The sequence below is a fragment of the Plectropomus leopardus genome, chromosome 4, assembly GCF_026936395.1.
Source record: "Plectropomus leopardus strain MGB_pleo_1.0 chromosome 4, ASM2693639v1, whole genome shotgun sequence".
Taxonomy (NCBI): domain Eukaryota; kingdom Metazoa; phylum Chordata; class Actinopteri; order Perciformes; family Serranidae; genus Plectropomus; species Plectropomus leopardus.
This window is the reverse complement of record NC_142179.1, coordinates 19,620,773-19,644,258: the sequence shown is the minus strand read 5'-3', so window position 1 is coordinate 19,644,258 and position 23,486 is coordinate 19,620,773. Positions and strand designations below refer to the sequence as shown.

General features: G+C 39.0%; 2 protein-coding genes across 5 annotated transcripts in view; both read right to left on the bottom strand.

Moving 5' to 3' along the window:
• The window catches only part of smtnb (smoothelin b), a 62,802-nt gene extending 51,854 nt beyond the window's left edge, over positions 1-10,948 (bottom strand). For all 4 annotated transcript variants that reach the window (XM_088076740.1, XM_088076742.1, XM_088076743.1 and 1 more), the window contains exon 1: positions 10,589-10,948. In XM_088076740.1, coding sequence (XP_087932866.1) covers positions 10,589-10,639 — 51 coding nt within the window. In that variant the 5' untranslated portion in view covers positions 10,640-10,948. The remainder of the gene's footprint in view (positions 1-10,588) is intronic.
• A 1,233-nt stretch (positions 10,949-12,181) lies between these two features.
• trafd1 (TRAF-type zinc finger domain containing 1) lies at positions 12,182-22,262 on the bottom strand. The gene is made up of 12 exons (XM_042488557.2): positions 21,449-22,262; positions 21,110-21,159; positions 20,413-20,548; positions 19,504-19,557; positions 18,970-19,399; positions 17,702-17,998; positions 17,562-17,626; positions 15,668-15,928; positions 15,279-15,417; positions 14,706-14,922; positions 14,505-14,562; positions 12,182-13,330 (listed from the first exon to the last, which is right to left on the bottom strand). The coding sequence occupies exons 2-12, from the start codon at positions 21,142-21,144 to the stop codon at positions 13,292-13,294; spliced, it is 1,731 nt and encodes a 576-aa protein (XP_042344491.2). The 5' UTR covers positions 21,145-21,159; positions 21,449-22,262; the 3' UTR covers positions 12,182-13,291.
• Between the last annotated feature and the right edge of the window lie 1,224 nt (positions 22,263-23,486).

The window sequence follows — 23,486 nt, the reverse complement described above, 5'->3', positions numbered from 1 at the left end:
CTTTGGGTGACTGCAGAGCACAAACTGTTTGTTCTAATAGATCCGTGAGAGGCAGCCACGCTGACTCCAAAACTCCACCTATAGCCTTCTAACAGGGGTGAAAGTCGCACACTGACAGAGACAAAACTAAACACAATTTAGCAGTTCAGCTGTTATTATCTCAAGAATGCCACAAAATTAACAACAGTGGGCTGGGAAGCGAAACATCAACATCCGCTGTACGATTTCTCGTAGATCTCAGGAAATGTCTCTATCCTGAGGGAGTCAATATAGAAAAGGCCAAAACCACAGAGTTTCTACATTTCTCTCTGTCTTTCTCTTTATCGCTCTCTCTCTTTCATCTGTTTTATTTCCCATTTAAAAGCCACCATCTTTCCTAAACCTGTGAAATGTGATACATGTAACTTTTGTCTGCTGGTTTAATTCAGTATGTGACTTGGCAAAAAACCCGAAACATTTCTGATCCTGCAGAGTGCTGCATGCTGTTTCCTGTGCGCTATTTTCCTCTATAAAAAACAGAGACACACCTTTATTCCAACATAAAGCCAGAGAGCAAAGACCTAATATGGCACCTTACAACTGAGAATCTGTGTTTTGGGCAAAGCAAACGGGTGCTGCTGAATGTCGAAGGCATTTTAATAGCATTTCTGCAATTAGGTGAGTCATTACGCTCTCTTCCCCTGTAGGAAACTTTCTTCATTTTGTCTAAAATGGGCATGAACCAAAAGCTGTAATTCTGCAAAAATCAAACACAAAGAATCCTCAATTCTATCTTCAAATTCTCTTCTTAATAATAAAAACAGTGAAAAAAGTCTGCTCATATTGGTACATTTTAAATTAAGCATGTAAAGCACTGAAACAGCAGCCACAAAGCAGATTGTACACATCTGGTGAGTGTTTCTTTAAGTGTAAAACACCTGGAAAACAGTCTAAACAGCAGCTTGGAGCGATTGCCACCAAAAAAAAAAAACCTCAGCGCGACCAAAGCATTCAAACTCTATCAGGGTTCTGCTTCCAGGAGACGCCTGGTGGTTGTGAAGGAGATCACCTTCAATCACTTCTCCAGACCTTTTTCCATTTGGCATAATGATGATTCAGACAGATGGAGCTCAGTGATAGAAACCCCTTTCTGCTGGATCACTTAACACACAGACGAAAAATAGCAAAGAGTTCGTCTCATATCTGACGCTTGCAAGAATTGGCTCACCCCTCGGTCGACTCCCCCATTTATCAAGGCAGAATAAACTGCATTAAGTTGTTGAGTGCATGCTACATATCACATGACTGAGGTCAGTTTTTGAAATCAGTGGCAGCTGGTGATGCCTCCGTTCAACTGCAACTCTTTGGCCTCCCTCAGAAACCAGACTGTTTCTTCCCTCCATCGCGCTCAATATCTCATCACTGACTATGTCTTGACTAAACTTTAAAGGTCCCATATCATGCAAAATACACTTTTTCATGCTCCTCCAATAAAAATATGTGTCCCCGACCTATCTATAGGCCCCCAAGAATGAGAAAAGTGCATCTTCTCTCTGTCTTACTTGCTCCCGTGATCTCGCTTCAGGAAATGTCTGTCCAGAAGAACCAGTCACATTTTGCTCTCCTTGTGATGTAGAAAAGGGAGTAGCCACACCTCCAGTTATTATTTTTTTTCCTCACTTATGGGCTCCGCTACACCAATTAAGATGTGTAAAGCACGGGTAAAGCACACTGGTTGCTCTGTTGTAGGCTGCAGGAATGGGCACAAAAGTCTCTACCAATTACTGCCATCCGACCCGGAGAAGACCCAGTGGATTAATTTTATTTACGATGGAAATGTCCCCACATCAAATGGTAAAGGGACCCTGTGGAGTTTTTTTATCATGCAGACCACTGACCAAACCCATGCACTTGGGAAGTGCATGATTAGTCTGCAAGCCGATTAAACATTGCCACCCTTTGTATTCCGCACCAGAAATACTCACTGGTTAAACTTATTGTTATTTATGTTAAAGATATATTTTTCTGAACAATATTGCTTTAAAAAAATACTATCATTTGACTCTTATTCAGTGTTTGTTGTCATGTTCTGTAGGAAAACTTGCAATGTTCATGATGCACGGTGCAATTCTCTTACTTTTAGAGTAGTTGACCAGTCTATGTCGAAACTTCTATTTAATTGTCAGGTAAAATTAGGATCATCCCCAACATGCAGGGGGGACGATTCTCACATCCTGCCTCTAGTTTTATACACTATTCCGCCGTTCGAACGTTAGAGGTGGTAAACCGCCAAGAAACGCAGAAATGCGCCAACAATGTCAGTAAGCAAGATTGCAAGATAGTAAACCTAGACATAAACAATGCACAATTTTAAAGCTTTACTAAAATGATCGTGAGAGGCACATAGGGGGCGCTACCTTTGCAATTCAGAATGTAAAATTATTGATTTCCACTGCTGGGAACTGAGCATCTCATTGGCCTGATGCCGGCCTTAGACCACATGAATATTTAAACTAGTTCACTGTCGCAAACAATTTCTTGTATTAAACAAACTGCAAAAGTTGGTGCACACTCCTGTGATCTCGAATGCTTGATGCTCAGTGGTCATGAAACTCAGACTGTCTTATTCTAATCTTGATGTTCTGATCAATCAAACATGCTTAATATTATTGTAAGTTTTTAGTCTTGGCTCACGCGAACACTGAAGTTCAATGGCGTGAACACTGTCATTAACCATATCTCCACCACCATGCAGGAAGCAGTAAACTGAGAAGACAGTAAACAAGGAGGGGCATCTGGGGACGTGCAAGACTGTGAATACGTCTCGGTTTTCTTGGACAATGAGGAGAAACTGGTGGAGTGACCAAGAGTGCCTCAATCACCCCCATTGGTACCACAATGAAGTGGAGAAGGATACAAGGTGGTCAGAAAATGCTACAGACCTCTCTTTGACAAAGAAAAAGTCTTTTTAAAGTCTTCTAGTGTATTAAGGCTTAAGGAGGCGATAGTACATCTCTTTAATTGTCTACAGTATAAAAAATATCACATTTTCAATGTATTCCTTCACTACAGACCTGCATAATTCATAGACAAGGAGTACAAGCAGTAATATAATGGTCTGAAACACTCATAGACTCTCTCACTGTAAGAATGTAATCACATTACCGCACTGACACAAGCCTGATCACCCTCTGTGAGGTTTGTTTGTTATACAAAGTGTTAAACTGCCACATTAGTCTTTTCATGACTTTTTCAAATGACAAAACAACCCCTGGTGTCCTGTTTATTAATGAAATACTGCTCCTCATATTCAAATACCAGCTTATACTTCTGAGTATCATATATTTTAAAATGACTGAACAATACCAGGTATCCACTTTAATAAAGAAATACAACACGCTGAACTCAATTTCAACTTTAAACATGAGGTAAATGTTTGTTCCACTTTCTCAGAGTTATTGCTCAAGAGAAACAAACTACTTAAAGGCCACTGACCAAAAATAGACTTTGGCGCAGCACATCTTCTCAAAGTTCACCGCTTTTTCTTTTCTCATCCTCTCAGAGCCAAAAGAGGACGGCTATTTATAGCAGTATCCAGTAACAAAAGTTTCCTGTTTTATCAAACAAACAATTGCGCTTCTTATCTCTCTGCTCCCTGGCCGAGTATTTGGATATTCACTGTCACTGTAAAGTCTGCACGCTGTAACTAAACTGTTGCGATGGACTGTCACTGCAACAGTGCTGATAACTGGTGTCAGTTTAGAGGAAAAAACTGCCCTGAATAGTAAACTGTTCACAGCTTTTTCTTCATCACCTCCCGCTGACACTGGTGAAACTTTATCATAGGGGGACACTTTGTGGAAATGTGACGGGCGTAAATACCTGTGAGAGTGATGACAGAGTCAGCAGGAAAAAACAGGTGTATACTGGGAACTCTGTGCCTGTAGTTTAAAGCCTGTAGGTGACTTTATTTGACACTCCAGGGCAGAGAAACACTTTCAAAAACACTCACTGAGGTCAAAGAGAATTACAACTGCCAGCATGAACCAAGCAGCAGGTGTTATCAACGGTCAGGAGCATAAAACACTTCTTTTCTCTTTGTGAGTGTGTTTCTGGAGGAGCGGGGGAGCTGTATTCAAAGGAGGATCCGCTACATGCAACAGCTTGTGCCTGAAACGCTCTGCAGACTCTTTGAAGACAGAAAATGGTTTTAATGATCGTAGATGAGCCTCAGGTTAAATCTTGCAGTATCTTGCTCCTGCAAAAGACTTTCTCTTGGAAATTTACTTTAAGGACTGTTACAATTTCCCACAGCTCGGGAGAACATATTAAAAAAGTTCTTTTGTCTGTCAGACTGTCCAAAACATATTAAGTTTACTATCACGTATGATCAAGCAGCAGCTCCGGGGCCAAAAAATTAAGCCGAAGCTGAACTCGAGGCCGTAGACCGCCATGTAAAATTGCTCAACTTTACAGCAGAACATGTTTTCAACCTGGTACTAAAGATAGTTTCATTCTCTGAGGCTAATTTTCCCATTCATGGCAACAGTTTTATAGAACTTGTTAAAGTTATATAAATGAAGGGCGTGGCCGCTTTGATTGACAGGTGGGAGCCATCTTGTTGACAATACACTCCGACGGCGACAACAGTGGTTAGTACACTTAACCTCTGTTGCTATGTAAGTTTATGAAAGTTAATTTGACCTTCTGGTCCTCATATTCAGCGTTTAGTTGTGCTAAACGATCATTGAAGGGTTGGACAATCAGTTTTACAGACAAGAAGACATTGTTTTCATTGCTTTAGGTTTGTTTTTCAGTGGCAAGTATTAGCATTAGTATCAATGTTGTAGCCGAGTGCCCCCTAAATAAATAAGTATAAAACAATAAACGGGACGGATGGTGGTGTAACGGCTCCAACAGCAGCCGATGTCCTTTTATTTTCTAAAATAGTTATGTAATTATCATAATAATTGAACTATGACAACAAATCTGGCCCCTAATAATATTTGCTTCAAGACTGACAACATAAAAAAAGCTGCATATATATCTGAAAATGTCCCAGACGACGCATCTTAACTGCGCTACAATTTTCCCAGTTTTTTGTTTCTGATGTTGAGGCTGACATTTTGGACCATGTCTCCAGGGGGTTTGAGAAGAACCTGGGACTTTGCTGAGAGCCCACAAAATAAATCCATTCTTCCTCTCCGACTGTAACTGTTGAGCCCTTGTCAACGCACAAAGGGTCCGGGGAGCCATAAAACGAAGGCCCCGGGGTCCCATCTATCACCGGGGCCGGACCACAGAGTGAAACTGCCCTATTTTAAACATGTGTGAATGCTTCTAGCTCACCAGGGAGAAAGGACGGTCACATGGCTGGCAAGACAAGTAACAAATCATGATGTGAGACATCCAGCATGTGAAATCAGCCCAGCAGGCGCCACTGACGGAAATGTCTCCAAGTGGAAACCACAAACTGTTAAACACAATATTTCATGTGTATATTGACATTTAACTCATCTGTGAGCTTGTCAGACGTCACATTTTGACTTTTCCTGCATTATTTCAGTAATGCAGTGCAGATGAAGGGATTTCAGGGATAATTAGAGGGGAGATTGCGGTTTGGCTGACAGATGCTTAAGTCAACCTTTATTTTTAGCTAAGTAGGCAGGTGCACAGGTGCCACAACAACCTGTGGACATGGCTCGTCCTACAGGTTTGTCACACGCACACAGGAAACTATTGCCACACAGCAGAATGCAGGCTGCAGCACCTGATAATTGTCACCCTCCGAGTTACCAATCAGCTAATAAAACCTGTTTTTAAGTGACAGTGGTTGGAGAGGTTTGGTTGGAAAGACGTTTTCTCCAACTGGCCCTTTGTTTTTTTTGGGTCCACACATCTTGAGCAGCAATAGACAGATGACCCGCAACAAACATCCTCTCCAAAAGAAACTGGGACAATAATTGTGCAGCCAGGAGAAAGGAAAAATGCTTTTCCTGGTTGCCATGGAGGGGATTAAATGAGCAATATAAAAGGCAGCCGGGGCTTTGAATAGAAGTGTAGAGAGTGGATTAGTGGCGTTAGAGAGGCCGCCGTATGACCTTCTGACTGTTTAGTTCATTAAGTGCAGCGCAGGCCTGGAGTTTGTGTTCGTTAACAGAAGCTCCTCCACCCGCCTCTACAACCGCTTTAATCACGCCTCTGCACATGAATGTCCATCATCTTTTACAAGAGTCCTGAAAAACCTAATTTACAAACTCCTCGGTGATATAAAACACCACAGAATGAGGTGTTGGGTTTCATAAAAACTAAACACAAAAACACTCTGTTCATGTGGCGCTGAATTTCAGCTCCATCACACCCCCGTACGAGCTCTTCCTCTGAGTTTAATCAGCTTCCTCTGAGCTCACTGTGGAAAACCCTGACACTCGAGTCACCGCAAACATCATCAGTGAAAATGTGGGATCTGTGTGACCTTAAAGCTGGTGGTCACATGTGAGGGAGGGAAAGCTGAGGGGACGACGCTGCGCTGAAGAAGAGATCTAGCTCAGGCGGTTAATGGGTTGAGCGTTAGCGTCACGTGAAGATAAACCTAATGAATTCCAGCGTCTGCATGATACGTGTTGTTCTGTTACTGCGGCTCTCTGAGACAACAGCAAGCTGTGAAGAAGACATGCCATGCAGGAATGTCCAGACAAAGCTCGATTTTTCAGAATAATTTTATCAATCCTCTGACTCTGTATCTATAAACCTGAAGCTCCACTAACACAGCATCCCAAAACAAAAGAGGTTCAGCAGCTTTCCATGTCCTAATTCTTTCCAAACAGGGGCGGAGTCACACATTGTAAACATGCGGGGGCCTTGCCCAACATGCCCCACGGGGGGACTTTTTTTTTCATATTTACAGAAGTTATATGCACTATTTTTGAAGCCATTTCAGATAAAAGATTGCTTAAAAATCTGTACATCATTTGGGTAAAAAACTTCATATTTGCCAAAGAAAAAAATCCTGGTGCATCAACATCCTATTGGCATCTGAGAGTGTTTTCATACAAGGTTGATGACGGGTATGACTCCCCCACTGCTCATCTTTCAGCTTTATAATGAAAGAGAATACTCTGCTTTAAAACCACCAAGTCACCGGACTAAAAATGGCACCTATTCATTCCAATGGAGTTGCTCACCTGGCGCATATGCCGAAAAAAGTTTTCTAATTTCCGGGTTTACTTCTGCACTGTGCAAAACTTCTCCCTCAGCTCACAGACTTTACATTGTGATGCCGTCACGCTTTTCTTAGCTCTGGGAAAGTTTTACAAATATGCAGCCAACAAGGCTAAAATACTCAAAATAGAAAGAGTCATGATTGACCTTGTTTGCAGTTCGACAACAGTTTTACAGACCTCGCTGTTATGATGGTGGTCTATGGTCACAGGGGATTGTTTTACTGCAATGAAAAATAGCTGTAAGGCTGAGCAGGTTTCCCGGGGACCAGGTAGAGGAGGGCGCTGCAGACGGACACGGCTCTGCTCCTGGCTGGAGGAGGAACCACTGCTGTCGGGCACAGAGCTCTCCGCCTCCAGCAGGAGCAGAGCTGGATCTGGGTCTGTCCACGGCGCTATATAGTCTCATATAGAGGCATTAATATCAGACTGAGAAGGTTTCATATAAGTATTCAGTGTAGTCGCATTAAATACCAGTCCACTTCAGCGTTTCGGTACATACCGCACTGGAGAATAACGTGGACTCAGGGGTGGATCGGCGGAGATATGGTATACCGTGTTCACATTAATCAAATGAACTAGACTTTGGGATCAAGTGTACTCGGATCCAGGACCGGGTCCCTGATATGAGAGCCTCATAATTGTTTCCTAACTGCCCCCCCGCCCCCCACCCCCTGCTCCACCACTGCTGCCAAAATTTGTAGTGACCATGTTGTCTCCTTCCTCCTTTATATTCATCTTAACTCCCTTTTTCCTGCTTTCATCTTCTATAAATAAACTCATAAAATAACTGATCAAAGCGACCAATACTCTGGTTGATCATTTACTGAAGGAAAAATATTATTTCCTCAATATACTCCTGCTGTCCCACTATCATATTAATGCTGCTTGTGATATGGCCTTCAGGTGATTTATGAGAATAAAGCTCTCGGCCAAACGATTCCAGACTTTGGGGAAATAATAGCTGCAATAGTCTCGGACAGGTCAACAAAACATTATTTATTTATTTTCACTCCGCCTTTTTCCAAAGTAAACAGCTTTCTCTTGTCGGATTACTGATCTATAACAACAGGAATCAAAATGTTTTCCTGACATGACCTCTTCTAATAGTGCACAGTCTTGGGAAAGCAGCTGGTGAGGATAATGACTTAAGAATTTAAGTGAAAATCAGATACTGTCGCTTAAATACGCTGCAATCTGACAGGCGGCCAAAATTATCACCCCAAGTTTAATGAGTTTTCCCAGATGTTTCGTGCTCAGCTGTTACGTATGTGTGAGCGTGACTCAGACAAACCCAGTGTAACAATGCCTAAACAGCGACAGGATGACTCACACGTCCTTGTAAATGTGTCCGTGTTACAGGTGTCATGATACATGTCTGCTGTCTCACCTTCCTCTGCCTCAGGAAATAATCAGGACATGACTAATGCCAGCCATGAAGTCCTCCTCTGTTTTTACATGTTCGCTTTATCAATCATGATTTACAGTTTACGCTTGTGGCTTAATGTCTATCGGTAATAACTAAGACGTAATATCTCAGTGTGAATCACCTACGAGTGAAATGAGTGTAATTAAGAAATGTCTGATCATGTTATCATACGTCAGCGTTCACCTCAGTCAGTTCTGGCTACTGTTCATTTCTTCATGGATCAAGCTGTCAATTTCATTCATCATTTCATCATTTAGTGTGTAACGTGTCTGAGGCCAGGATGACATCTTCAAAATACTAGCTTTTTTTTTTCAATCACCAGTCTAGAAAGCAGGAATTTGAAGTTTTAAATGATGAAAAACAGAAAAACAATAAATCTGTGCATTTGAGAAGTCTGAACAAATTGGTGTTTCGCATTTTTGCTTAAATGAATGACTTAAATGGTTAAGTGATCATCCAAATATTTGCCAATGTGATTCATTTGATTGGATTATAAGAAAAAAAATCTTAAATTTGTTGGATTATACAGAACAACATTTTAGAAGACAACAAACCTACAAACACTATAAATCACATAAGACTTGACGAAAAGTGGACGCAGTGCATCACAAATGAATCATTCCTGTTACATTTGGTGTTTCGCTGTTTGAATATAACACTATGAAATTCACACTCCCCTGATTTCTTACAGTCAGACACGCTTCATTAAATCTGCAGCTAACAATTATTTTCATTATCCTTTAATCTGCCGACTATTTCCTCAGTTCTCTGATTGTTTATTCTATCACATGTCAAAATAATTGGAAGAAATGCCTTTTTAAAATCCTCAAACCCAAAGTGACCTGAGTCTTCAAATGTCTTGTTTTACCCTAAAAAAATAACAGAAAAGTGACTGAGACAATCAACAATTATAGCAACAAGAAGCAAAACATATGTGCATCAGAGCTGTTACAGTTAATCAACTAGTTGTCAACAATTTTAAAAACTGTCCACTAATTGATTAATTGGAGTCGTTTTTAAAGAAAAAATTAGTAAAAACGAAAGATTAATCGACAATCACAATAACTGCCACAGCCCTTGTGTGCAGACCACCTGTCAGGATTATCCTACAGTTGATATGTGTGAATTATAAAATGAAAAAGAGAACCAAAAAATGCAAAGAGGGTGTTAAAGTATATTAGAGTATTATGGTTAACCCTTTGAAACCTTAGCGTATTGGTTTGATTTCTTCCTAAAACATTGGATTTCGATGGACATCTTAACAAAAATTGCCCCAAAATTTGTAAAAAGTTACAAGAAAATTACAGGAAAATAAGAGAAAAATAAATTTTAAAAAAGTAGCCTAAAGTAAAAAACAAAAACACAACAAGAAAATGCTAAAAATGTTAGCAAATATATAATTATAAAAAAACAGTTTTCCAGAACATTTTTCTCTCATTTTTTTCTTTTTTAATTAGATAAATTCCTTGTCACCTTTTATTTTATTTATTTATTTATTTGTAGTTTTTGGACAAGTTGTTTATTACATTTTTCTCGTGTTTTTGAAGGACATCAAACCACAATGTTCCCACGTTTTAGAGGTTAAAATGATTATGAAAGACGTCTGAGTGCAGCACAAGAGAACTGATGTTGAGCTCAGTGTTAAAGGGTTAAACATGTTGGCTGCCCTTAAATCAAGGTGTTATGTTGCACTACAGTAACAGACCTATACAAGCATGATGAGCAGTATACATTAATTCCCCTTGTAAGACCTCGTCTCCATACAAAGGAGTTAACCAGTCTGATGCAACTCACTGATGCATGCAAACTTTACATATATATATATATATATATATACATAATGAACAGGCTTGAGTGCTGTTTCAATATAAAGTCTGCTGCAGGTAGCACCAACACCACAGGTCCTCTCTCATGAGCAGCATGTAACTTCAGTTCAGAGCATCTCCCCTCATGTACTCACCAGGGCTCGCAGAGAGGACTCATCCAGCGCAGAGTAACTCTCCACCGACATGGTTAATCTTTCTGATCTGGCTCAGGTGAGTCTGGAAGATCTGGATGGTGAGTCTTGTTGTGATCCGGTTCTCCTGGTCAACGTGTGCTCTACCACCTGCCCGACTTGTTGCTGTTTTTTTGTCTTCCTTTTAGTTTGTCTCAAACTTCAGCGCAGTCAAAACCAGAAACTATCTCTGACTCAACGAAAATAAACCCGTGTCCCGCCTGTAGAGAGCATATTTCGGTCCTCTTTTGTCGTCTCTTGAGTTTCAGTAATGAACAGGGCTGCACTCTTTCAAAAGGGGACGTTAGCAGCTTTTTGAACCGAGGATTCCCACTGAAAGGTGTAATCCCGCCCCTCTCCGCCGCCGGCTGCTCCCGGCGCTCATTCAAAGCGCGCCGCTCTGTGGGGAAACGCGAAACAGCCTCCAGGTATGGAGGGTGATTAGTGCCACTGTTTAAAAACAGATTTTGAATCTCAACGGGAGTAGTCCTGGTAAAATAAAGTTTAAATAAAATAAAAATAATATTTTAAAAAATGGACAGGTTTAATGAATGTTCCCCGTTAATATGGGCAATGCCAGAAATTTAGTTACCTCTTTTTTTTTCTTTTTCCCTTGCTTTTTTTTTTTTTTTTTTTTTTTAAATTGTCCATTTCACTTTTTGGTTTGTTTTTGTTTTTAACATTGTTTTATATTTTATTATTATTACTATTACTACTGTTCTGTCATACTTGCATTTTTTGTTCTCTTTTCCTTAGACCGTGAAAGGCAAGGTGGGAGTCAAATGTTAGTGAGTGCTTTGTGGGAAATGGTATTGAATAGGTACTTAGTACTGTTTAAGATGGAGATTAAAAGACCAAAAATATAAGTATGTGGATTTATTGTGAACATCTCCTCTGTATATGTTGCATGTGTTGAATAAATAAAGAGTAAAAAATAAATTAATTAAATAAAATATGTGGAAACTCAAATATATGCATAATAATTCAGAACATTTTCATGAAATCACACCTTTTTTGTAATGATATTGCTTCATACATTTACATTCTGTAATATATAGCAGTTTCCATTATTAGTGACATTCACTGTTGTTTTTGGGGTTGTTTTGGTGGTTGTTCTTTGGTTGTTTCATTTTGTTTTGGTTTTTTTAGAAAATTCAGACAAATGTACAAGCACCCATTACAACAATTTGTCTTTTCTTAGACTCTTTAGACATATCAGATTTAAACACTATTCAAAAATAATTTCAGCTAGCTGGCATACATGAAGTGAGAGACAGAATGTTCAAATAAAAAACATAAGTGATGATGATGATGGTTCATTAAGATTCAGGTTTCTTCTGATCATCTTTAAATTAAGTCATTTAAAACTGTTTTAGCACAATAAAACTTGATCCTAGTGTGACTGAAAAAGTGCCCACTGCTACATAAAATACATTTGAAAATGGCAGCACTGTTGTCCGAGCTCCTTTTATAAAGGGTTTTGGTTGAGTGGTTAACGGAGGTGAGCTTGACATATAAAGAAGTATGAAACAAAGAAATACAAACTGGAGCCATGGATGTCTTCATTAAACATTTAATAGCCACACAAGACAAAGAGCATCAAGACAGTTGTTCTTAAACATGAATAGTCAGCCATATGCCACGAGTGCCTACAGTCCAACCAAACACAACACCAGGAGATTTTATTATTTGCTGCTCACTGGTTGACGATCAGATCTCAAACAGGAAAATGCTCTGGCGTTGTCTTTAGTAACAAAGATTCAACCGTCAGTGGCACAAGGTTGGCTATCTTATATGTATTGCTAAAGTGGATTCTATGTTACACACAAAATACATCTTATCGATCTTAAATCCTATTCAGAGGAGCAGCACACAACATTTTTCATACTATTTAAAGGAAGATTGGACAGGAGACACTGCTTCAAAAGCCATCTCATCATAACACAACATATATATAGCTCTATAGTTATGATTTAAAAAAAAAATCAAAATATTACTGAGGAGTATTAAAGACAAATGTTCAACAGTATAAAAAGACAAATGCTCAATTATACAGGTTTTTTTTTTCATGGTCAAAGATGCATAAATTTATCAAATCTGTTCCTCAAGCCCTTTTTAACAAAATAATCTATCAAAGTGCTTTAGGTTACGTAAAGATGCAGAGACCAACTGGAACACTGTGAAACACCCTGAAAGAACGGCCAAACGGGTGAAAACAAAATGTCCTTGGCTGAAGTAACAAGGTAAAGATTAAGTGAGACAAATGCACACTGACAAAGTCATGTGTCTGTGTTTGATGTTCTTAGTGTTCCTAATGAGCCACGACACGACTTGTACAGTAAAAAAAAAAAAAAAAAAAAAAAGAGAGAGGAAATTAAATCAAATTCAGCGTAACATAAAATTAATTTTATAATTTATCTGTTAAGGCTAGACGTTAGACATACAAACATTTGAAACAAATCTTGAAATAGAACAGAATATGCATTAATAAACCAATTACTTAGCATTTAATAGTGAAACTCATCAAAATATTAACTGCAAGATAACTAATACTCACACAGGCACTTCTCAGATAGGTCTATGTTTCATTTTTAAAAGTGTGCAAGAAGATAAATGAGAAGCAGAGAAGGAGATTTGGTTTTTGGATTTCTCCACATGGTCCTGCTCTCACTCATCCTGCTGCTCTTCGTTCTGCTTCTTGGGCAACTGCAGATGGAAAAAAGTACAATTGAGAGTCCTTTAACAGATGCAGAAATGTGTTGAGTGGCCTCTAAAGGAAAATCCACCTTTCAGGAGACTTAACACTGTGATACTTTAATTATTCTGTGACGTTACATAAACATTAGCTTTTATTCCAAGGGGATTTTCCCTCGAATGAGCAGGCCTAAGCAAGTCGATTTACTTTAAATTACAGTAGGTACTATCTTCTTCAATGTTGGATTTCTCATAAAAATGTATGGATACATTTTATATGTTTATTGTTCATATATTTTAATCATGACTGATCACTCCAGTTATAATTAAAGTGTTAAGACATTCATTTCTTTCCAATATTAGAAACCTTAGAAACCTTCAGGATTGTACTTCAGTGTGGATTATATACTGTGTTGTTCAGTTGTTTCTATCAAGGTAAAATCCACATACCAAATTTGGGCTGTTAGAAAAAAATGTTCGGAACCCGATATAAACCTAATAACGAAAGAAGCGTAATACTAATGGGATGCTAAAATTGCTCCGAATCTCACCCTCATCGCCTTGCTGCTCCGCCTCCTCATGATGTCCAGAGTGCACTCTGCCACGTAAAGAGTGTCACGCTTTGAATGACTGAACGGTAACATTATATTCCAACAGATCACCAAATTTACGAGCAGTCCAGTTTGTGCCAGCGAGCACTCTGGCGCTCTGGGGACTATTTAGAAAGGCAACCATGGGCTACCTGCATATGACAACGAAATGCTTTGGTCTCGTGTGTTTAACAATTAAAATTTTCAGAATTATAATTTCATGTTCAGTGTGCTTACGTTAACCTCTAACATTACAACTTCAGAAATAGCAGAAAGCGATCACGACTCCTGACCCTTCAAGAAGCGATAAGATTTAAAATTGTCATTAAAGTCGATGAGTTAACATTATTCATTTTTCAGCCTGAGATTAATAACTACTTAGCCAGAAAGCTATCAGCTGTTGGTAATCCTAAATGTTAATTAGTAATGTTGAAATGCTTATAGTAGCACTGGCAATGCTGCATAAGCCTGTGTACGCAGTATTACAGTATACAGAGTAATACTGCAACATTTAAGCATTAAAAATTCAACTATGATATGAATATAATGGACTAAATTTGAATAGGATTAGAGAGGATACAACATGTGAAGCGTACTTTTGTCAATGAACTTCTTCTGGTCCCTCTTACTTCCTTGTTTTCTGGTAGATGAACTCTGGAGGACAAAGACATTAAAATCAGAATATTATTAGTAAATATAATTATTCTGCACAGAAAGTTAAATTGATCAAGTGGTGCGTAAGTAACTGAAATGCAATTAGAGAATGAGTCTCCATACGACATGATAATTCCTTTTACCCCTTTAGAAATGCAGAAGCAGACTTCTCGGTGTCAGCAAAAGATGAATGAGCTCCTTCTGATTCCTTGCTCTGCTGAGGTCTGTTTTTTACTGAAGCATCACAGTTGGGCGTCTTTCTTTGACTTGGTCGTCCAATGTAGCCTCTCTGCCATTCCCTTGGGTTTTGTCCTTGTGGTGTGTCTCTGCCAAATCCAAAGTCCTCATCTGAGTAGTCAGCTATATGTGGAACAGGGTAAACAATATGTGCACATAAACACAAATGTAGAAAGTGACCAGAAACTAACCCTGTAAACATTAACAAAACCTCCAAATAACATTAAAACAATACACACAAGATTCACTGTATTACCAACACATCAAAAACCATCAACATGCCAGCAACAGATGCCACAAAACAGTTAAAAAACAGAGAGCAAGACACTATTTCTAAAGTACAAAACATGTTTTGTTCTTTAGTAACAGAGAGATGTTTCCTGTTGTACTTAATTGTCATAGTTTGTGGTGCTGTTGATGTTTTTTCTCTGATTAAATTTATATCTATGTTTTAACATTCATAATAAAATATACACTACCTTGATGCTTCATTGTCCTCTGAAAATCTGTAGACATCTGACCAAAGGCGTCGTTAGCAGGGCTCACTGGTTTTTTGATGGATGCTCTTGTTAAATTATTCAATGGATGGGCAGTCTGAGGACGCATGTCACATTTGTCCTAGGTATGAAACACACATTAAATTGTTTAAATATTTAACATTCATAAGCACAAATTCAGAAATTATCTTCACAGTGGGTTGATCGGGTCATAATATGGAAATCTCAATAGAAGACACATTTGAATTATGTAAAACTGCCGATGGCACTGCCACATTTTTAGGGAAATCCCACAACAGCTGAAAATAATTCACTCACGTGCCACATGCCCATAATTTTAGACTGGCTACATTACTTGATTGGAGATATACCTGATGGTGGAAGACGACAGCCTCCTCCAGAGCAACGCCACAGAACTCACAGGGAATGACCACATCGCCCTCCAGTGGGCTGGCTGGAGGACTGTAGGAGGCCGGGGAGACCGAGCGAGGGAAAGTGGGGATGTTTGAAGCGAGCGTGTTGGGGAGGCTGCTCATCAGCCCTGAAGCATTCCTGCCCATCCTGTCCTCTTTAGGTGGAGACAAGGGCTGCTTGCTGTACGATGCAAAGGCAGAGGCGGGGCTGCACCCGGTCTGAACCGAAGAGAGGAAAGGTGTACAGAGAGGATGAAATACGCTTAAATCCATCATTTCCCTAACTAGATGGAGAGGACATCTTCGTGTTCAAACAGCTGAAGGCTGTGAGCAATCTAAAAAAATGGATAAAGAGACAAATGTTTGCATGCCATGTGATATCTGACTGGATCTGGACATTTTACACTGATTAGATCTGTGCAGGTTTATTTCTCAACCGTCTGACCACGCAGAATAGTGGTGGGGAGGGAGGCAGTCTCTGGGAACGGTTTCAGAAAAAAACAGAATGTATCAGGACAAAGTAAGTAGGTCAGAGACAGTTTTTCTGATTGTATGATAACGTAAAACTGAAAGTGGAGCTGGAATCAGGTTATAACATGTCAGCAGCAAGTAGTCCTGAAGTCTGTTAGGCTGGTTATGTCTGTCAGTCAGGTTCTGGTTGTGTTATTCATTTTTGTCATGTCATCATGCAGATATGTGGGACTGACCTGGAGTTACAAACTGCCTGCCCTCCTTTCCTTCAGTGATGTGTTGCAGCTGGACAGGTTGTTCCTCGAACAATATATCTATATTTTTACTTGAATGTGGAAATGCATTCTCAAAGAATAACTAGCATTAGATTATGATGCTAGCATGTAACTGATCCCAGGCTCTTTAGTCCAGAAAACAAACAAATGCTAAAAACAAAAGAAAAGCTAATGAATCTGCAATGTTACTGGGTTTCTTTAGGCAGATTTTGTTGAAAATTAATGAGTACTTAAAATGTATACAGAAAATCATATTACTCTGATGAGTGATCAGCAACACATTTGCATTTTTTTTCATTTATTTTTCACTCACTTCCTATTGCTGAAGTATTTTCTGAGCTGCCCTCACTACAAGGAAACCTTGTTTTCGGGCAGTTGGAAGCACATTCTTCAAAACTAAAACGTGCAAAATTTGCACAATTAAGACTAAAATTGTTAGTATGTTATCCTACAAATAGATTTTATATTTTCTGATTAATACTTAAGTGTATTTGTGATGTATAACGGAAGATTCTTTATGTTGTGTACTCTATAGATATATTGTAATCTATGTAAGCTATGGTTGATTTTTCAGTTTATGTTTCTCTCCTAATATTTCGTGTATTACTGTATTTTTACTGCTTCTGTGCATGCTCAAATGACCTGCTGTTGTAATGTAAGAATTTCTCAATTTGGAATCAATCAATCCATCAACCCATCCATTAACAGCCTTTAGTAGCATGAGGACGTGACATCCAGGTGATGTTAAAATAAGCAAAAAGCTCAGCTGAGGAGCCTTAGTATCACTGAAAGCCACGATTCTTTAAGTCTATAAAAGTGACACATGGCAGCCAATTTATTGTTACTGTGGTGCTTTTGTCCGTATCAGTCCTGTGAGAGCAGTGACTCTGTTTTCTAGAGGGCTAATGTGTTTGTAGGCATGCTGTTAATATGTTTACGTCCCACAGTGCCTCACAGTTTCCTCCTCAAATTTCAGGAATCCTCGTCAGTATTTTTATCTAAATCCATATCATGAGCACTTACCCAGCTGACCAACATAAAAATCTAGCATCATGAGTAAAACCCCAGAAAAAGTCTAGTCAAAAGAATAAAATCACATCTCTAACCTGATGCAAAATGAGGTCCTCTTCAGGAAACAGCTCTTCACAAAACTCACAAGGCAGCATTGTATCTGTGAAAGTCATTTAAAATCATTAAAAAACTGATGACAGAATAACTTCAAGTATTGTAATCAACACTAATTTACCTGCTTGGTCGTGGTCCTGGAATGCACTTGTGCTCGTGCCTATAGTTACGTTTGGGTAGTTGTTGTTGGGCGGAGAGAGCGGAGAGTTTACGGTCGTGTTCGATGTCTTCCCGATCTTGTGGTCCCAGATGCCACTCCACAGGTTTCCCTCTACGCCCCCAGCCACCGACTCTCCATCACTCTGCAGGCTGAGAGCCAACATGTAGTCCAGGCCTGAGGAATCCTCATCCAGTCTGAGGTCACTGTGAGGCCACGCACTGCTGCCGCTGCTATTCAGGAAATCACTCTGCCCCAGCACTAAAAGAAAAACATTATTACTGTTATTTCAAAAAATAACGTTAGTCTGCAAAATCTCTCTAAATTGATATTGATATTAAATATTTTCCAGGAGTATCTACTGCACGTCCTCTGCCTGCAAAAGTAATTGTATAAATACTTACATATGGAAAAAGTTGACTGTATCATTTACAGTCTAATTTTTAGCAATTTTCAACCGGAGGTAAAGATTATGTCACTTTTTCTTATACAATACAAGAGTTGGAAGTTTAAAGCTACTCTGAGTTTTTTTTTTTATTTGATCGTTCTGTTTGCAGTTGGTTTGATGCCACTCCGACGACTCAGTCGGTGGCAACAACATGCTAGCAAGGAAAGACATATGTAAACAACGCACTAGCATTGTCACAATACTGGAATTTACAACTCTGATGCACTACCTTGAAAAATATCAATATTCCATACCATTTTCAATACCATTGAGAAAATTGATATTAAGGGAATTTAATTGAAAGATAAATATTTTAAGGCTATAACATGACAACGGCGACTTGTCTTTTCTTAATAGGTAGCAGAGAACTGCAGAATGACTGTAGTAAAAATAAACAATAAAAGAGCACGAAAAAGTGTATAGATGCGTCTGAAAATGAGTGCTGAAATCAACATTTTTGGTCAATACTCAATGCACCCCTTTGCAAAAATATGAATTAAAATCAGCTTTAGAAATGTTTTATGGGGAGGGAAATGCATTCAGCATGTCTGTTACACCTCATGGATACACACAATTTGTTTTGGTAAAAAACGCTGAATGTTAACATAACTTTTGCTTTATACAACAACAATGTACAGGGCACCTTAAAATTGCCTCTACAGTCCTTTAAAGCTACATTGGTATATTTTTGGCCAATGTGTAAATACATATTCGAATAAAATAATCCTGGTAGGCACTTTTCCTCACAGGAAATGTAAGAATTATAGGTTAGTGATAAACTCACAGTGGCTAAATGTATTTCTCGGGGTGGTGTTCTTCCAGTCGCCTTGCGGTCCTTTTGAAGTGTTGAATACTCTTGAATCAAATGGCCGGGGAAAAGGCTGTTGATCTGCAGCACTGACGTTATTATTCTTTGGGCCTCTCTCTTGGGCTCTAAGGAGGTTTCGGATAGAGTGGGCTTCTAACCAGTCCCCGGGAGACTGTGGTTCCACTGGGCTGCGACTTGTCCGGCTGTTGTTCCTCTCTTGGGGCGGTGTAAGGCTTCCGCATAATACCGGATGCACAGCTTGTTCCCTCAACATTATGTTGCACTTGCAGTGTGCGCAGGGCTCGGTGCGTGTTCCACAATAATCCTCATGCTCTTTGGACTGACTGAAAACAATCTCCAGTTCACAGTATTGGCACGGGACCAGCCGCTGAGAACATTCAGAGCTCTGAAAGGAAACAACAATTGTGAAAAACCAAAATTTGAAGACTTAATAAAGACAGTTAACTGTTAGAGTTATAAATAGAGAAGAAAAGGGTTCTTCAGAAATACCTGGTGAGCATCAAAGTGATTCTTCTCAATCTTCAAACCACATTTGCATGTAATCTGAAATAAGGTCATTTTTCATTAGCTGTACAGTGGGGAAATTTGCAGCAAAGAGGATAGTGCAATAAGAAACATTATAAAGATCTAAAAACACACAGAGGGCTGAATTAGCCAGTTTACACACTGCATATTTTAGTGGCCTTTATTGTGACCAGCCCAAGGCACTCCTGTGTAATAATCATGCTGTTGATGCAGCATCTTGATATGCCACACCTGTCAGGTGGATGAGTTATCTTGGTATTATCTTCACTCACACAGATTTTAACAAATCTGTGCTCAAAATTTGAGAAAAATAAACCTTTTGTGCACATACATAGAGTCTTAGATCATTTCAACTCATGGAAAAATGGAGCAAAAACAGAAGTGTTGCATTTATATTTTTGTTCAGTGTAGTTTGCATAAGTCACAAACACCATCAGTAACTATTTACAATACACATATTTTTTGCGAAAATAAGTCGCTTGTTCAATAAGCAAATAAGCACAATGAGGTGTACTTATGTTGGAAATTATTATAAGGTAAAAATTTCCACAACATACAAGAGTACACTCGACTGATTCTAGTATTTTCCTGTCCTGTCCTGCTCCTTTATCACAGAAATACTTTCTCAAGACAAATAACAGCAAAACTTCTTACTACTGAGAAATAAAAATCACAACAGTCACTGGTTTGAGTAGCATCTTACTGCTTCCTGGATTTGATAGAGGTAAATAATCTTCACACATACTGATTAGCTTTACCAGGCTCAGCAGATCCAACACATATGTCCACTTTTTGGTATCAGACCTGCCCTTTTAAGCAGCATGTATCGATTGCAGGAAGTTAAAGTCTACCGTATTCCTGCTCAGATTTTACCTGAGTATGCTCCTGCTGTTTGTGGTCCTGCAGATCTGCCCTGGGCACTGGCTCCTGGCATACATCACAGAGTGCAATGTTTCTTCGGCAGTGGATCTCGTGGGTGGTAAAGTTAGCCTCTGGAATGTCATGTTTGCTGGAAAAGTGAAAGAAAAACCACCACTAAAATTGACTGATCACTAGGGTTGCGGGGATATGCTGCTTTTAAGGTATACCGTGGTATTAAAGTTGATGGTTATTGTACTGTGTGCATTAACTTCATCTACAGTACTGAAAAACTGAATCAGACTGAGAATCTCTCCCACGCATGAGCATCTCCTTTTCCCTTTGACTGCAAGTCACCCTGTGCACTGATATATGTCTGTTGTTGTTGTTGTTGTTGTTGTTGTATGTTGCTGTGTCACACTGTTTGTGCTTTTGTGTTTTTCCTATGTTTTTACACTTGCTGAAACACAAATTGCCCTCTGGGACAAGTAATAAATTGACCTGATTGACACACATTAGGTTTTCATTTAATTCCTTTCATGCTAATTTTAACTGATGATAGCAATAATACTTAGAGTGTAATACCACATAATATACCCTGATACTGTAAAACCGTGATGTTTTCTGAGATTATTATTGTACTGTGAAAATATTTTTGCTGTTGCAACACTACTAAACCACAGTATGTACAATGTACCTTAACCATACTTACCAATTACCACAGAACTGTGTATTTTCATCTGCCATGGCTTTGCCGAATGCCTATGGAGAAATTTTTACCGTTTGTTAATATCACAAATCAATTTGGCTGACATGTCATGAGCTAGCTCTGTTTTGGTGATCTTTGCTGAGATCTGCAGCACCGTTTGTAGCTATAGAGTGGAAATCGTGACTAGTCGGATTTATAGTTTCGCTGAAGTCACGTTAATTGAACTGACACAAACATCTGTTGACATATCTCATTTAAAACCAGCCCTGCGGATAGTCAGGGCTAATGTACAGAGCGCTGTTAGCAAATGAGACTGGTTGACAGCTCTTTCGGTTTGCTCACCCAGTGTCTCCAGGCTGGTAGCTAACGTTAGCTGACAACGATGGCCTGGATTAACAGGAGATCCCCCGTCAATGTTACTCAACAAGCATCTTGAAGCACCTAAGAAAAGTTGGACGGTGTTAACCGTGCTACTTTTAGCTAGCTTCGTCACTGGATATTAAATACCCTGTTAGCAACCACCACGTAGCGTTAATTCAGCTAGCCCAACAAACTTTATACCGAGTAGCCACTGAGCCAAGAGGCTAATGTGCCGCCCGGCCCAACAAAATGAGGAGAGTCGTTTTGAGGTAACCGTGTGTCAATTAATTCATCTACGTAGCACATATATCCAAAAATAAAACCGAAGGCGAAAGCTAGCTAACTATTTGATATCTTAAAAAACAGTTCGTTATTTCCTCCTGGCTCTGTGCAGATACACGGGCGATTGGTGCCCCGAGTAGGACTTCTCAGGCTGTCTACGTACACAGTCATGCCGCCTCCTTCAACGCTGGCTCAACCAAACCCTTTCCTGCCATAACAGTTTATAGTTTTGTAATTAGTCTCGCACGTAGTTAAAATGCAACAGAGCAGTGATCCGATGATTTTTATGGGGCATGGATGACTTCGAGGTTAACGGTTAAAGCTAACTGTAAGTCTTGTTCAGGGCAAAATGCTCCGCACAACTGCAAACTGGATTTTGATTGGTCGAGAGAAATCGTGCGCTAGTAAAATGTCACGGGTGACACTTTTCCTTTCCTTTTCAGTCTAATTCCTCTTTAGATTAACAAGCTTACTTATGAATTTGTGATAATAGTGTCAATTATATTTATATTACTGATCACTGAGCAGTCGTTTCAGAAAGCAAGCGCTTTGACTCCGTCACTTGGTTTTAACTTCCTGTCTGCACCGGAAATATGAATGTGTCCGTTGTAGTTCGATGTCTCGTGCTTTTAATCGCATTGCGTCTGCATTTTTTTTTCCAAATACATCTTCTCTTTTTTTACTCCCTTAACGTACAGCGTGAAAGAAGGTCAGATCTGAAAGAAAACGAGAAACTTTCTTTTTAAGTAGTCTGTCAAACATCAACTGCCTGTTTTATATATAAAATAAATTACCAGAGGCTCCACAGTACAATATTATCAAGATACTTAAATCATGATACAATATTATCACGACATTTAGTAACAGTACAATACTATCACAATAATTAAGTCACAATACAATATAATCCCAATACCAAAATCATAATACAATAGTATCAAGATATTTCACAATTCAATATTATCAAGTTATTAAGTCATGATATAATGTTACCATGTTATTTAAGCCATAATAGGATGTTATCACAATACTTACATCACAACACAATATTATCACTATACTTAAGTCACAATATTATATTATCACTATAATAATATTACAATACCTACGATATTATCACAATACGACATTACTATGACACTTAAGTCATGATACAATATGATCACGATACTTCAGTCTCAATACCATATTTTTGTGATTTTTTCTGTTTCACAATATGTTGAGTATGACAATAACATATTCTGTGATGTTGTAATTTGTAATCTATGAACTGAAATTTTGTCCCGAAAGGAAAACTTTGTCAACTGAGTGGACTAGAAAAAGCAGTTTATCTTATTATTCTAACAGGCTACCAAAGGATTACTTTGTATTTTCAATATAAATCATTTATTTAAAAAAAAAAAAAAAAAGACAAAAGAAAAAGATTCTTTGTGTCTGTGTATAGATGTAATACTACCAGACAAAATATTGCGATGTTATGCTGTTTTGATTTTTTCCCCACCTCTTCTTTTGACATAGCAGCAAGTTGATCTCTGCTGTACAGCTCTAATGTGCACCAGCTGGTAGTTTCACTATAATAATAATCACAGTAACTGGCTAGGAAATGTTGGTGGTTGTGTCATTATGTTTACAAGTTTACATGTTTACCGAAGTGAACTCCTCCCCTCAGGAAAACAACACACAGTCACTTAAATCACCACCAGCCGATAAGCTAAATTCTTTCTTTCTAATTGCACTA

What these genes read in the sequence shown, in the direction of transcription:
- trafd1 (XM_042488557.2), bottom strand. Translation starts at nt 21,144, where the DNA reads ATGGCAGATGAAAATACACAGTTCTGTGGTAATTG. An exon ending in CCAGGACCACGACCAAGCAG is followed by an intron (nt 17,627 to 17,701) that starts GTAAATTAGTGT and finishes TGACTTTCACAG; the next exon opens with ATACAATGCTGCCTTGTGAG. An exon ending in CTGTCGTCTTCCACCATCAG is followed by an intron (nt 15,418 to 15,667) that starts GTATATCTCCAA and finishes TTTCATACCTAG; the next exon opens with GACAAATGTGACATGCGTCC.